At 36.3% G+C, this 15494-nt stretch overlaps 1 protein-coding gene across 1 annotated transcript in view; it reads right to left on the bottom strand.

Annotated features, from left to right (window-relative positions):
* PTPRD (protein tyrosine phosphatase receptor type D) overlaps positions 1 to 15494 on the bottom strand; it is a 282751-nt gene that overhangs the window by 27301 nt on the left and 239956 nt on the right. Inside the window, exons 27-28 of the mRNA XM_066339280.1 lie at positions 9609 to 9728; positions 8905 to 9059 (exon numbers count right to left, since the gene is read on the bottom strand). Coding sequence (XP_066195377.1) covers positions 8905 to 9059; positions 9609 to 9728 — 275 coding nt within the window. The remainder of the gene's footprint in view (positions 1 to 8904; positions 9060 to 9608; positions 9729 to 15494) is intronic.

Below are 15494 nucleotides of genomic sequence, written 5' to 3'. Positions count from 1 at the left end.
GGGAAGGGAAGGGAAGGGAAGGGAAGGGAAGGGAAGGGAAGGGAAGGGAAGGGAAGGGAAGGGAAGGGAAGGGAAGGGAAGGGAAGGGAAGGGAAGGGAAGGGAAGGGAAGGGAAGGGAAGGGAAGGGAAGGGAAGATCCCCAGAGAATAGTTACTTTCACTCAGGCTAACAAAAAATAGTATGTCACAAAATGAGAGAACAGAGAGAGCCAGCATAAATGTCAAGGATGCGAGGATTCCCTTTCACCTCCCTCCACATAAGAAATATTGGACTGAGTTAGAATATTTTACTAGTCCGGTTTTGTACGATGGATGAACTCAAGGAAAAGTTGTAACCATGTAAAACATGGAACAGTATTACATAACATATTTTTAAAATTCTTTTATCCCAAGACATTTAATGAAATGAAGGGACACATTTAAATTAAATATAAATAAATATTTTCTAGCATGTATGTGTGAAACTACTTTAAAAAAGTAATAAAATTAGTTTATACTGCCTGTTTTTGTTCTTTGAAACAAGTGTACAATCATGAATATAAGCAAAAAAAGTATCCACCAGTTTCTGTAGGTAGCTAGAGGAATAAAGGAGGAAAGAATTGTATTCCTCATGAAGCAAGGCTAAAATAGTCACTAACTGCTTGCTGCTGGAGAGGAAATTTTACTGAAATATTGTTGACACTGGAGTTTTGTACTTTCCCCTGAAATTCCTGACATTTGCCATTGTCAGAGACAGGATACTGGCCTAGACAGAACACTGATTCTATCTAGTAATAGCATTCCCTATGTTCCTTTACAGATTTCTGACTGCTACCAGAAACAAATCTTGCCCTGTGCAGTCACAGCAGCTTTTTAGGATTTCAAAAGATAATCCAGCCCTGAGTCACACCAGTGGGGGGGTATAATCCCCTGAACCACAGGCTAAGTGCCAACCAAATGAGTTTATATGCATATGATGGATTTAATCAAAGAGAACACAAGTAGGTGTTTCTTATTATTTGAACCTGCATGATGAAATATCGTTGTAACTTGTTGTTTATATGTTTTTGAATTTTAATAATGGTTTCACTGATACTTTCCGGGTTTTAATGCCTATAAACAGTGAAAGCAAGTACTATACGTACAACAACTACAGTTCAGGTTTTAGAAAGGGCATGTTTGCTGTACAGAACAAGACAAAACTTGAAAGTGGATCAGTTTCAGTTTGGTCATATTTGACACCTCATGGAGGATTTACAGATAACATAGCATAGTATTGTCCTACTCTAACAAAAAAAAATCCGTCAAGGCCAATTTTAAAGGACTCCACATTAACTACGATATGCTAGTTCTTGTTTGTACTTCCAGGTTTTCATATATAAGTACCTAAATTTAAGGCAAAATATTAAAGACTTAAGTTAATATGAACACTGTTAAGTTGAAGAAGGATGACTTGGGGAATAGTATCTTTGCTATCTAGATGATTCTAACTAGTGACACTCAAATTTGAAACAGAGAAAAGAAAATCCAGTATTACCCATCCATCATTCTATCAGCATACAGATGGAGACACTACTTTTTTTGTCTGTATACTTGCATGAACATATCCCAGTAATTACATGAGACTTCTTGCATGGTCAGCATAAAACATCCAGTGTCTTCATTTGTAAGGTTTCTGGAATCTGCATTTTCACAACCTAGGAAGTTTTTATGGTGAGAATATGAAGGCAAATTCAAACTCCTCTCTATTTGTGACATTCTCCTGTCCCCTTGTGTAATACCATTCATTACAAAATTACCAAGGAGTGTCTTGCTATACCAATTTCTTCCATCTAGCCTATATCAACTTTTCTTCTAGACCCTTTCCCTTTTTTTTCCAGTAGATTCTGCAATTCCAACAATTGATCAAAGCATCCAAAACTTTCTAAATCAGGTTATGTGCTTCCTTAAACAGAGATCAAATATTCAAGGCATAAACACTGCAAGCATTTTTCTCTATACATTGAAATGAAATAGCTTCTAAGAATAAAGGTATGTATAGAAATGAAACTACTCCCAGTCAGTTAATCTGATTGCATGGTCTGAGTTGCTGAGACTATTAATACTGATGAAATACAAGGAAAAATATGGACATTAATTTATTTTTATAGTTATTTTTATATTAAGAGGAACTAAATATTCTAAGCAGATTTACCAACTATACATCTTTTCAATATGAGATTTTTCATAACAACCTTATCCCTTTCTCCTTTCTATTAGTGAACAATGACTATGAGGAAAAAAAATTATGAGATGTGCAGTGATCCACAGCCAACAGCTGAAGAGTAAACAGCATTATATTGTTTTTGTATAGGGATGATACCCAGCACAGTTTAATATACAGTAGCAACTCAATAACTTCTGGACAAACACATGTGAGTAAAGCAGAGAAAATTTAGAATATTAGTGATATTAAAATACTTGTCATACTAAAATGCTTTCACTGTCTTTTCCTCTCTAGAGATTTCAGCTGTCAAAGGAAGTTCAGTTCTTCAATTCAAATCAGGAAGGGTCCTGGATTGTTCTCAGGAGAGGGAAGAGGAAGAGATGAGTAAGATTCTACTATTTTTCAATCTTACTTGTGTTATTTTTGAATATGAACAGAGGAGGTTTTTTCCCCACCATGAAAAAGGATAGGTAGTCATCTGCAAGCTACTCACTGCAAGGATTAGAAACTGAGCATTGTAAGGCCTATGGCAAAAGAAGCCATTCAAATGATACAGAAGTGAAATAAAATAATCCACTGGAATATCATTGCCTTTGACAAGTATATTTTTTTCTTAAAAGTTCTATTTTTTATTCACAAACATTGAACAAAAATAAGGCAAGTATTATATTTTAGGAAATAGAATATCATATGGTGTTTTGTAATTTTTTGAAAATTATCTTGTTTTTCACTCTGCTAACTGGTTACGTTAATGTAGTCAGACACAGATTTACTTAAAACAGTCACACTCCTGCAAACACCCAAGTTTTTCTGTTAGCAATAGCAGCATTAACAATACCTGCTGAAGCTTGAAAAAGCATCTTAGAGATATGCCCCTTGGTGCTGGTATTAAAAGAAAGATTCAAACATATGGGATTGCACTAACATGTTAAGCTTTTAGGTAGTGTTACTGAACCAACTACTTAAGTTTCTGTGATGTTTTGAAAACATAGTGGCATAAAATTCCAAACAGCCTCCAGTACTGGTTTATTGTGATCTGATTAGCACCTGTTTGCCTGCACTAATCCAACTTCAAACAAAAACGTGTGTTTTTCCCACTATCATTAGACCACACATTACAGCCTCACCAATGAAGAATCCTAGGATTTAAATCTCTGTTTTTTCATTAAAGAAACAATTCTTTCTAGATCAGCTCTGCAAATTAGGGCAAGTCATGCAGAAAGACCAGTGTGATTGTGGTATTTCTCAACTTCTGCACAAAGGGATTGAAAGGGTAATCTTAAAATATAACTGTAAATAATAATAATAAAAAAAAAGCATCCATGTGCATCAACTATTTCAACCATCACAGAAAAATCTTCAGACAAGTTACTCTAAGTAAGCCAACTAAGATTTGAACACACTGTGTAAAGTACCTACAAACAGAATGGGATTGCTAGGTTTAAAATTTAATTTGTGTTGGATTTTTTTTGTTTGTTTGTTTGTTTTTGTTTTGTGGTGATTTTTTTTTTTATTTCAGCTTTAATTTATCTGCTCTTCTCTTCCAAATCTCACAGTGAGAATAAGGATCATGGAACATTTAACTCAACCTTGAATAAGGCTCTACTGAACTATCTTTCCTGGTAGATAGACAGAAAACCTTCTCCTTGGGAAAAAAGTACAGTGAAATTATGAATTTATGTTACACCAACTATACCTTTTAATGGACGTAGTCCTTTCAAAATATCTGATTACTTAAATTAAAAAATCTGCATTTAGATTAGGTCTTGATGTTTCCATTGATGCTCCAAAATTCTTCCAGCAATGATCTATGCTTTTTTCCCCTTAAAATTAACATACCTGTGAATATATTTCAGCTACCTTTTCCATGTAAAATCCTGCCAACTTTCAAGTATGCTGGTTTTGGCTGGGGTAGAACTTATTTTCTTCACAGACTTCTTGCCTCTGCTTCAGTGTGTGGTGCAGGTCAAGGAAGGTGGGGGTGCAGGGAAGATTGGGAGGAGACACAGGTGACTCAAACTGACCAAAAGGGATATTCCAGATCATATGGCGTCATGCTTAATATAAAAAGTAGGGGGAAGAAGAAGGAAGGGGCAGACATTTGGGGTGATGGTGTTTGTCTTCCCAAGCCACTGTTACGTGTGATGGGGCCCTGCTCTCCTGAAGGTGGCTGACCACCTGCCTGCTCATGGGAAGCACAATCTCCTTGTTTTGCTTTGCTTGTGTATGCAGCTTTTGCTTTCCCTTTTAAACTGCTTTTATTTCAATGTATGAGTTTTCCAGCTTTTACTCTTTTGACCTTCTCCCCAGTCCACTGGGATGGGAGGGAGTAAGCAGGTGTGTGGGGCTTCACTGCTGGCTGAGGTTAAACCACAGCAAAAAGTAAGAGCTTTGACTGGTAGAATTTCCTTATGAAATTCTCAATATGTTTTTGACTTCTGTATTACATTCAAATTCAATTCTGTATGGACAATCAAACTGTTATCAAAAGTAGATGTCTAAATGACATGCAAGGATGCCTGTTGCATATACATTAGTAATAAATAAAATTACCAATGTTTTGGAAACTCTGATGATATATTTTTGTGTTTCTTTGCTATTATCACACAAAAAATTATTAAAAATACTTCCATTTGCATATCTTTGACATACACTTGTCAGAACGTGTCTTATCAAGTTTAGTAATGTAGAATGATAGTATGTACATTTTCAGGTAATTTCACTAGATAGAACTATGGGGTTTTTTCTGGTCATTGTTATATGAACAGAGGGTATTCAAGTATCTACAGGGTGGGTTCTTCAATAGTTAGGTGTTTTCAGCTCAGACTTCTTCTCGTTAAGCACATAGTACTTATTAAATAAGTTCTTCACACCTGCAAAACCTATTTCCTTGGAACAGGATATTAAAATAGCTTACCAGCAAATGAGGTTTTGATACAAACTTGTCTGGGGCCGTTTGGGAACTGGGTCTCCCGAATCTCCCTGATTCCCTATTGGACATTTAGCTGTACCCTGAAACCATGGAGCAAACTAGAAAAACCATTTAATTCCTTAATATGAAACGGACCGAAAGACAACTGCTAGTCCATATTAAGGCAGATGGGTGAAAATGCAGTAAGGAAAAGCTTGAGCTAAACCTTTCACTTGCAATACCTACTCATAAATACAGAATAAATAAGGGGCTACTCTGTAAAGATCAAAACACAGATAGGTGGCTCTTGTATTCCTCACCCACACACAGGGTGAAAAATAAATTTTTCCTACTTAATTGCATGATAGCTTTGTTTTTCAGCTCCTGTGGTTTAAAAGTTTGTAGAAAAAGGCTTCCACAGATTCTTCAAGCCTACGCTTCCTTTTTAGCAAACACATTTTGAAAGGCAACTCCCATTCTGTTTATATTTCTGTAATGTGATTACTATAATTTCCTGAGCTCTGATAGTTTGGTAGGTACTGGAATAAATATAAAAGAAGGTATTAGTGATGGCTTAAAATTGCCACTAAAAATCCTGTGTTCTTTCTAGAAACTAAACTCAGATTACTCTTTCAATGAGATATCGTTGGGAGGAGTGTCTACCATACGCGAAAGATGTAAGATACGGTTATGCATTATATTGTTTGGCTCTAGTTAGAAAAGTCTTAAGCACTTTCTAAATCTGGATGATGAAATGGGGGAATTTAATGAAAAGGGATTTAGGTAGTCCTGAACAAAAAATGGGAGACAATGACAGACACAATACAGAACAAGGACAAGAGGAATATTAAAAAAGCTGCAGAGGCAGACTAGGGGACAGGAAAGGAAGAAATGAAAACCAAGAAGTTTTTTGAGAACTGGGAAATATCTCAGTGGAAAATAGTGACTAGTAGAGGGCAGGAAAAGGACATGATTGCAAAAGTTAGTATGACAATTACCATTAGAATGACAATCTTACTTCAGAGAAAATATTAAGAAAGGTAGCAACATATTTCATTAAATGGTTCAGCAATGTGATGTTAACAGTGATATAAGTTTGAGAAAACGATTGAATTGAAGGACACAACTAGAATATAGTTAGAGGGGTCCACAGAATAAGGATCAGACCAGACTTGGAAAGAAAAAAACGGATAAAAAATGTTAAATTACTTATAATAAGCAAAGGAAAGATTGGAATGAAGAAACTTACAAAGTAAGTAACAGAGAAGAGAAGGAAAGAAAATGGAAAGCCGATTCTAATTAAAAAAAACAAGTAATGTGCAGAGCTTGTACTTAACTGTTTTAAATAGTTTTTTTGTGAGCTTGAGGAGAAATGTTTATGCATGTCCAGTAATTTAATTTCAAATCAAACGGGAAGAATTTCCATATTGCTGTACGAAATCTTTTAGCCTAAATATACTCTGCTGATGCTCTACAGTTGTCCCTCTTTTGATTTTTTAAATCAATTTAATAAGCATAAAATCATAGAAAAAGTGAGTTGGAATGGACCCATAGGAATTATTGAAGTCTGACACCTGGCCCTGCACAAGACAGCCCCAAGAAAATCATGTTGAATTCAAAATGATGAGGCAATACAAATCTCTGAATATAATGCTACAGTATGCCTGAAAAGTGACACATTAATATTGCTATTGTGAGAAACACTTTAGTAACTTCTTGTTAGTCTATCAGTTGGATAGTCAACACATTACATTGAGAAGTTAATTTATACATTCATAAACTTTGCATTGTCCAGAACACCTGATGCTAAATGTCCAGCCTGTTTTAATTACAGAGGCATAAATTTTAAAATTTTTCAGAAACCTGGTGTCATTAATTCTGCTCATAGAAAAATTGTTAGGAGTGGAATTTAAAATGTTGCTAAAATAATAGCATATTTAAAAGTCTGGTTTTTAGAGGTTAGGTTGTATGAAGTTACTGAAATCCTAATGTCTCAAATAACTATACCTAAGATGAAAAGCTTATTGCATATAAATTATTGATAAATAAATTAATAGGAAATTGGGAATTTAAAAGTTCCTCAGGCATAAAAATATACCACCTAACATGACCATCACTTTCAATGAAATCTGCATGCAGAACTAATGACAAAGAGAAAATAATGGCCTTGTACTTCATCAGTAAGTGATAACAAACAATGCATTTTATTTAATCTTTTACAATGACTAGCCATAAGAACTGATTTAATTTGCGTATTTTTGCATTGTGGTAATTTGGGCTATCATATTAACTTAAGACATTTTCCAGAGTGGGAAGATTTATTTCTTCTATTGATTTTAATTTAGAATATAGCATCTTCATTGCTGAGCAACTTTGGAAGTATGCTATATCTGGATCAAGCTAATGAAGTTGTATGTGAGGAAATCTAAAATCCTAGACAATAACCAAAATGTTTTAAGACCCTGTAAATGCAAGCAAAAAAATATTTGTCTCCATTCAAGAAATAATCAGCAAATTTTATGACTATATTTGTATTGTGATTTATAATTATTCCACATTTTTAATCCTGGTGTTTCAATAAACATTTAATATCTGTGTTCCATGTCCTCTGATATTTTGTAAACAGTCTGTGCCTTTCAACATTCAAGTTCTGCTTATTTTTTTCCCGTGTTGAATTTATTTTTCTGTCTTGTTTACAGGAGATTCTTTCAATCACTTCAAATTACCAGATTCTGTGGCTGGGTTATCAATGTGATAAGAAGTCCGAACTAGACATGGTGATATGCTGTAATTACTACTCCTCAAGTTTTGGATGACAAAAGCAAGACTGGTTTTCTAATATGCTAAGCATTTGTAACTTCAGCAATCTATGTGTAGTAGCTCTCAGCTTCACTAATTGAAGGTATTCCAAAATGAAGTTCACAAGCAACAGCAATCCTAGGAATTTTCTCTGAAAAGGGCTACACAGCAAGCTATACAATGTATGACAATATAGCCCTGGAATGAGGGAACCCATCTTGCAGTTTAGTTTATGTCAGAATTGGTACATATGTTCTGATAATGTCCTTATCAACATGGTTTTAAGGCTTTGTCAAAGATCTATTCAGCAAATTCCAAAGAAGCCATACCTCTTCCTCTTCATTTTCTTTAGTCCCAAAACTCGAAGAGCAGCTGACTTTTTTCTTCCAGTTTCATTAATTCATACCTTATAATGCCTGAAAAGGTTTGCTACTTTGCAAAAAAACATGGAGCACTCATTTCCCTGGAACTGAGTTCAACTTGCTCCCTAGGTACATCCTTTGCATTTTCAGCTCCTCAAAGTCCTAACCTGAAGATTTAACCTTGAATACAGATTCAGGTCTTACCTATTTCAATGAAACTTGGAATTTATGTATCTTAATTCTCATGTTTGCTACTTTCTCACACAATATAAATAATGATTACAAAAAGTGTTTAATTGCTTAAAACACACTTTCTTCAACTCTTAGGCTCTTAAGCCAAAACCATTCTCTTCCTTTTTCACGTCACATTCTGAATGCCACAGATACATTTGTATTCTTCCTGCAGACATTCTCCCTGGAGATCTTTTAGTGTCCTCAAGTTAAATCAATTGTGCATAGATCAAATAAAATAATTCTAGCCTACCCAAGTTGGCAGTGCCATACTCAGGTCCTTGGATTGCAATCCAACCTCCCTTTTGTTTGGCAGACTGAGAAGTCTATTTGATAGAAAATCATACTTTAATCTGCAACAATACAGAAAGCAGTAACCTTGACATAACAAGCTTTGAAGTATCTCCTGGGCTTACCTGCAATGCACAACCATAGGTCCAGCATCAGGTGGGTTGCAAGTCTTGACTCGTCTCAGGAAAGCTAAGAATGGTGTCGGGTGTTCTGGGACACCATGGTCAGGCCAGGCAGTGAACTGGAATTGCCTCACTTCCCTTTTCTCACTGGAGCCATTCTATGAAATTTAAAAGTTTCATGACAAAACTGCTACTTGAGATGATATTGTCACTTTTCAGTGAAACAACTGCAGAAGCATATATACTAGTGAAAATTGTTTAAATATTTGAGGCTAGCAAGAAAAAGAACTCAGACTAAGAACTCAGCAGAAAAATCCAAAATTAAAGATTCAAACAATGTAAGATCTTTAATTGTACTCTACACTTGTGCACCACAAGTTCCACAAAGTTAGTATTAAAGCTTTTCATCGTGAGAGCTCTGGATTAACTCACAAAACTTCATGTTATCAGGAAAACACAGTACTCTGTAGAAGTCTCAATGTTCAGTGCTGCTAGAAGGAAACAAGGGAGAAAAGTGAAAGGAGGGGAAGGGGAGAAAGGGAATAAGGAAGTAAGGGAAAAAGGCAGGCAGGTAAGGCAGGAAGCAAAAGGAAGGAGGACGAGGTGACAGGAGGGAGGTTGGTGATAGGAAGGAAGGGGAGGGAAGGGGAGGGAAAAATAATCTTTCGATTTCAAAGTATATAGTAAGTATATATAAGTACAAATACCTTGTAAAGTGCAAATGTACGAACACAGTAAGTTGCCAATTCAACAGTGTCTACAAGTGTCACTTGGATTAGTCCATAAGTTTCTGTGCCTCTGCTTGGCCAGTATTGATCACACTTCACCTGCAGTGAAAAACATTTTATCATTTAATAGATTCAATACTGAAATTTATTACATATCTGACTGTATATCACCATAGGTTTTAAAAGTATGTAGAGATAGACTAGCCAACTTCCAACAAGAAATTTATTTTATCACCCACAAGAACTGCTCTTTTGGTAGTAGATTATATAATGTCTTTTTCCATAATGGGCAAGCTCAGTAGGACAGATAATTGAGAAATGCTAATAAGCATAGATACGCTACCAACAACAACAACAACAACAACAACAACAACTAGTTTAAAGTATGAGCTACATCTTCACTTTCCATAGTCCATAATTTATTAACAGTACTGATCCCTTCAAAATAGACAGAACATTTTAAAAATATTTGCCATACTTTACTTTAGTCCCTAAACTTATAAACTACTGCTTTGATGCTAATATTTATTGTGTATAGACATAGCTCAGTACAAACAAGCATTTTCTTAGAAATAGTTTCCGTACACTGATAAATGAAAGGGCATCAGCAACTATTAAGTGGACTGTGAGAAAAAAAAATTCCTTCTGAGATCAGCGATCATCAGAGTAGAAGTATATAATGAAATTTGGTCCACAGGCATTTAAAAAAACATGGTTTGGTGATGAGTTCATTCATCAAATTTTAAAAAACACAGAGCATTTCATTCAGAGCAATTTTAATTTTAAAATGTCACAGTATAGAATATTAAAAAATGCAAAAATTCTGTGTAAGATGACTCATAAGAGAACCATGTTTTTATCGTCATTGCTAAGGTACAATAATTTGTTTCAGTTAAAAGGGGACTTACAATGAAAACTGTTCAGAAAGTAGAAATTCTGAACCCCTAAACCCACTAGAAAATGTAGTACGAAGCAGTATGGAGGTCAAGTAATTTAAAACATTTTAGTTTCTGTGGCTGATGGGTGAAACAGCGAGTCAATCTCTATTCTATTTATAACAATATATTCTTACCAATTAGCCCTATCTACAGTACAGAAAAGAAGTTTAAACTGAGTCCAGTAATAACACATTGTTTTTTACAATATATGTCTTCATTAATCACTCCAAGCCAGACTCATAGCAAATTCAATGAGACAATACTAAACGTAAAAAACAACAAAAGCAGAATATTGCACAGTATTTCCAATAAAAGAATGTGAATTGTCATGCTAATCCATGAAAAAAACTGATTGTTTCCCCAAAATGGAAAACTAGGATATGCATCTTTGAAACTTGAGTGCTCTCCAGGTTCTTCATTCTGCAGAATACTTTTGAAAAAAGACTTTTGTATGCTTTCCAACTCTCCAGACCCAAACAGCTTTTGCTCACAGATCATTGTATTTTAAGGCTTAGAGGCCACAGATCGTTAATGGTTCACAAATCACAGTCTGAGAACAAATAATCTAGATAGAGAGGAAAAAAAATTCTAGCCACTAAAGCAGGTGATAAGAATTCAGTAGTGGCAAAGGGAAACAGGTTTTTTTACAGGAAATGATAGTTTAATTTAGAGATAACAAATGGCAACAAAGTAAATAAAATATTTATTGATACTGGTCTATTAAAAATTGGATTGATAGTGAAAAAAAATTTCTTGTTAAGTAATTAAATAATTACTTCCTTGTGTCATTTACTGAAAGTATTGCAAATAGTTCACATATATCTGTAATATATTTTCAAGATTCCAGTACTTGCCCCCTTGATCTTCATTAACCAAACTGAAAAGCATGTTTTCAATTGAGAACATTAAATATAATTATAGTAAATCTAGTTTCACTTTCTTAGTAATATAAAAATAGTGCAACATGTCTGCATTGGTTAGCTGTTTCAAATACACAAGTTGCAGTTTATCATTTATTAATTCCCATAGAATGACACATTTTTTCATGGAAAGTGTTGATACATAATAACTATAATTGATAATCTTAATGACTACAGAATTAATACAAACTTTTGAATAAACTTGAGGTTTTTGAAGGTTTTTTTAATTAATAAAAATGAATTTTTAATTCAAAGAAGAGAGAAAAATGCAGCTGTGCCTTTGCATGCCTAAATATGTTGTTCTATTCTTCATCTTGCCGATCTCACATACAAATTGTATGCTTATAGAAGCAGTACTAGTTTCAAGAAAGCATTCCTGAAAAATTAACCAGCTTGTAGTTTGATTACAACAAAACTTGATCAGCTTGAAAATGACAAAAAAATGTTTGTTTTATTTTTATTTTATAGAATAATCTAATGATAAGAATATACTTAGAATGCTACAGAAAACGGTTCCTTTTCAGTTAGGCTGGGAAGAAAATAAATGTGTATGCTCCTTTAGGTGCAGATTTTGTTTGTTTTTTCTTTTATGTACTAGTTTATCTAACATAAACTTCAATTATGGTATAATTTTTCTAAAATACTTTCTGTGAGAGCTCTGTGATGCAGAGAACTGCTGCTGGAAGCAGACACTAAGTGTTCAATAAGAAACTCAATGTGTAGAGTAGTATATGTATTATTTGGAAGTGGAAACTGATGAAAATAAGTATCAATTCTTTTAGAAAGAAAACCTGATTTCAGGTTGATGTGAATTTGACCTTCTGGAAGAGCACACAAAGCCTAAGTTGATTGAACTGCATCTTTTGTCCCTTTTGCCTATTGATTTTGCTCAGAACAAGAGGTCTTCTTCAGAGATGTGTCCTGATGTGCCCCCTACCCTCTTCTGCTCTGTGATCATAAACCTCATAATCCCAATACTCCTAACAATTTAGAGTCCAATTTATCTTTGTGAGAGATCAAAAAATGTTTTCTATTGAATTTCACTGGCAGCAGAGGACCAGATAACACAAGTTAATTGGTAAGACACTACTTTCTGAGACAGAGTTCTTTCCAAATGTTTTATTCTATGTTAAGATCCAAGTCTTCAGCTCTTGAAGTGGGAGAGGTTACACATTCTATCTTCTTTTCAGAAAAAAAAAATCTCACCTCCCTTGAATCATCCAAAATTTAACACTAAATGTCAACAAGTCAATTTTAAATTTTTTTGCCAAACATGTTCTTGCTTTAGCTTTTTGGTCTATGTTTAATTTCTCTGCAGTAAGAGCCATTTCTTTCTTGCCTGTGTAAATTATTTGGGAAAAAAAAAAATAAGTGTGGCAAAGTATGGTGATGATAATACCAGCCCTCCTCAGAAATACAATTACAGTGTTTTTATTGTCACAGTAATTTTCTATGATGAGTCTCACCCCACAGTCATCATCTTTCTCTTATCCATGTAACTGTGAGTCCCAAGGGTTGATCTTTTCCTTAGCAGACTATATTCACATGCACCTAATGAGAGTTTTTCTGTTCCACCGACTGTACATGAGAACAGCTTTAACTAGTAATTATTTAATGTTGTTTTGCCTGCCACTGAAGACGGCAAGATGAACGAAGCAGATATATGAGTGTGAAATAACTCTGTGGTGATTTAAAAAGGTGGATTTTTAAGAGAAATGAAATTACAAGTACTGACAAGCATACCTTTTACTAATATTTTCCTACCACAGAATCACAGAATGTGTAGGTTGGAAGAGACCTTCAAGACCATCAAGTCCAACCCAGCCCTTAACACCTCAACTAGATCATTGCACTGAGTGCCACATCCAATCTTTTTTTAAACACACCCAGGGATGGTGATTTCACCACCTCTCCAGGCAAACCATTCCAGTACTTTATCTCCCTTTGTCCAAAAAACTGTATTTCCCTCGGCACAGCTTAAGACTGTGTCCTCTCATTCTGCCAGCTCCTGCACGGAGAAAGAGACCAACCCCCACCTGACTACAGCCACCCTTCAGGCAGTTGTACAGAGTGATAAGGTCACCTCTGAGTCTCCTTTTCTCCAGGCTAAACAATCCTAGCTTCCTCAGCTGTTCCTCACAGAGTTTGTGCTCCAAGCCCATCACCAGCCTTGTTGCCTCCTCTGGATGGGCTCAAGCATCTCAACATCCTTCCTAAACTGAGGGCCCAGAACTGGACACAGCACTGGAGGTGTGGCCTCAGCAGTGCCCAGTACAGGGGAAGAATGACCTCCCTGCTGCTGCTGGCCACACCATTCCTGATCCAGGCCAGGAGCCATTGGCCTTCCTGGCCACCAGGGCACACTGCTGGCTCCTGTTCAGCTGCTGTCCCCAGTACCCCCAGGTCCCTTTCTGCCTGAGCACTGTCCAGCCACACTGTCCCCAGCCTATAACACTGCAGGGGGTTATTGTGGCCAAAGTGCAGGACTTGGCACTTGGACTGATGTAACTTCATCTTACTGGACTCTGCCATCCATCCAACTGTTCAGGTCTCTCTGCAGAGCCCTCCTACCTTCCAACATATGGACACACACTCCCAGCTTAGTGTCATCTGCAAATTTACTAATGAAAGATTCAATATCCTCATCCATGTCATCAGTAAAGATATTGACCGGCACTGGCCCCAGCACAGATCCCTGAGGAACACCACTAGGGACTGACCCCCAGCTGGATGCAGCACCATTCACCTCCACTCTCTGGGTCCAGCCATGCAGCTGGTTCTTAACCCAGCAAAGAGTGTTCCTGTCCAAGCTGTGGGCTGCCAGCTCTTCCAGGAGTGTGCTGTGGGAGATGGTGTCAAAGGCCTTGCTGAAGTCCAAATAGACAACATCCACAGCCTTTCCTTGTCCACCAGGCAGGTCACCTGGTCATAAAAGGAGACCAGGTTGGTCAAACATGACTGACCCCTCCTAAACCCATGCTGGGTGGGTCTGATACTCTGGCCATCCTGTAAGTGCTGTGTGATGATACTCAATATAAACTGCTCCATTACCTTCCAGGGTTCTGAGATCAGGCTAACTGGCCCATAATTACCAGGATCCTCCTTCCCACCCTTTCTGTGAATGAGTGTCACACAGGTCAACTTCCAGTCATCTGGAACCTCAGCAGTGAGCCAGGACTGGAGAGTGGCTTTGCAAGGTCATCTGCCAGCTCTCTCATCACCCTGGGAAGGATCCCATCTGGTTCCATAGATTCATGAGCATTCAAGCGGCTCAGCCGTTCTCTGTCTGCATCCTCCTGGATAACAGGGTGACCATTCTGCTCCCTGACACAATCTACCAACCCACAGTCATAAGCTGCACACTGCCAAAACCACTACATACAACATGAGAGCAGCTCTCAAATGACTAAATATATTAAGAAATCTTTTTAAGTACCATAGTAGTAGATGTAGCTAGAATATATAACTAATGATAGGCACATTCTTTCTCTAGATTTCTTCCACTCAGACCATGCAAATCCTTGTTCTTCATCAAAGTACAAGTATTCACTGAAAGCAAAGCTCTAAAAAAATGTAAATGCATCCTTTTCCATTAAAAAGTAGAAGCTTGAGACATTTTCAGACTTGAAGGATTTCAGCTACAGAGTTCCTAATATTCATGGATATTCACACTTCAACAAGTCACAGACACTAGAGAACATGCTGCTACGCATCAACAGAGCTAAAGGAAGTGTATTTCCATATGAACATATGAATACAAAGATTTCTGACATTCAAGGGTAGAGAAATGATTTTCCAGTATTAAGTTCCATCATTCAGGCTGAAAAGCTCCTTCAGGTGATTCTTAACACATGAACCAGCTGTTACAAGCCATCTAAGTTTATAATGACAAAACGAAAAAAGATCAGGAAAGAGACAGAAAACTAATGTCAGGCAGGTCTATATATCACATTATTTGCTATAAGAAGAGTATGTAAATTATGCTAAATCTAGAATACAAAATACCA

The sequence above is a fragment of the Sylvia atricapilla genome, chromosome Z (genome assembly GCF_009819655.1).
Source record: "Sylvia atricapilla isolate bSylAtr1 chromosome Z, bSylAtr1.pri, whole genome shotgun sequence".
NCBI classification, from domain to species: Eukaryota; Metazoa; Chordata; class Aves; order Passeriformes; family Sylviidae; genus Sylvia; species Sylvia atricapilla.
This window is presented reverse-complemented; position numbering and strand designations above follow the sequence as displayed.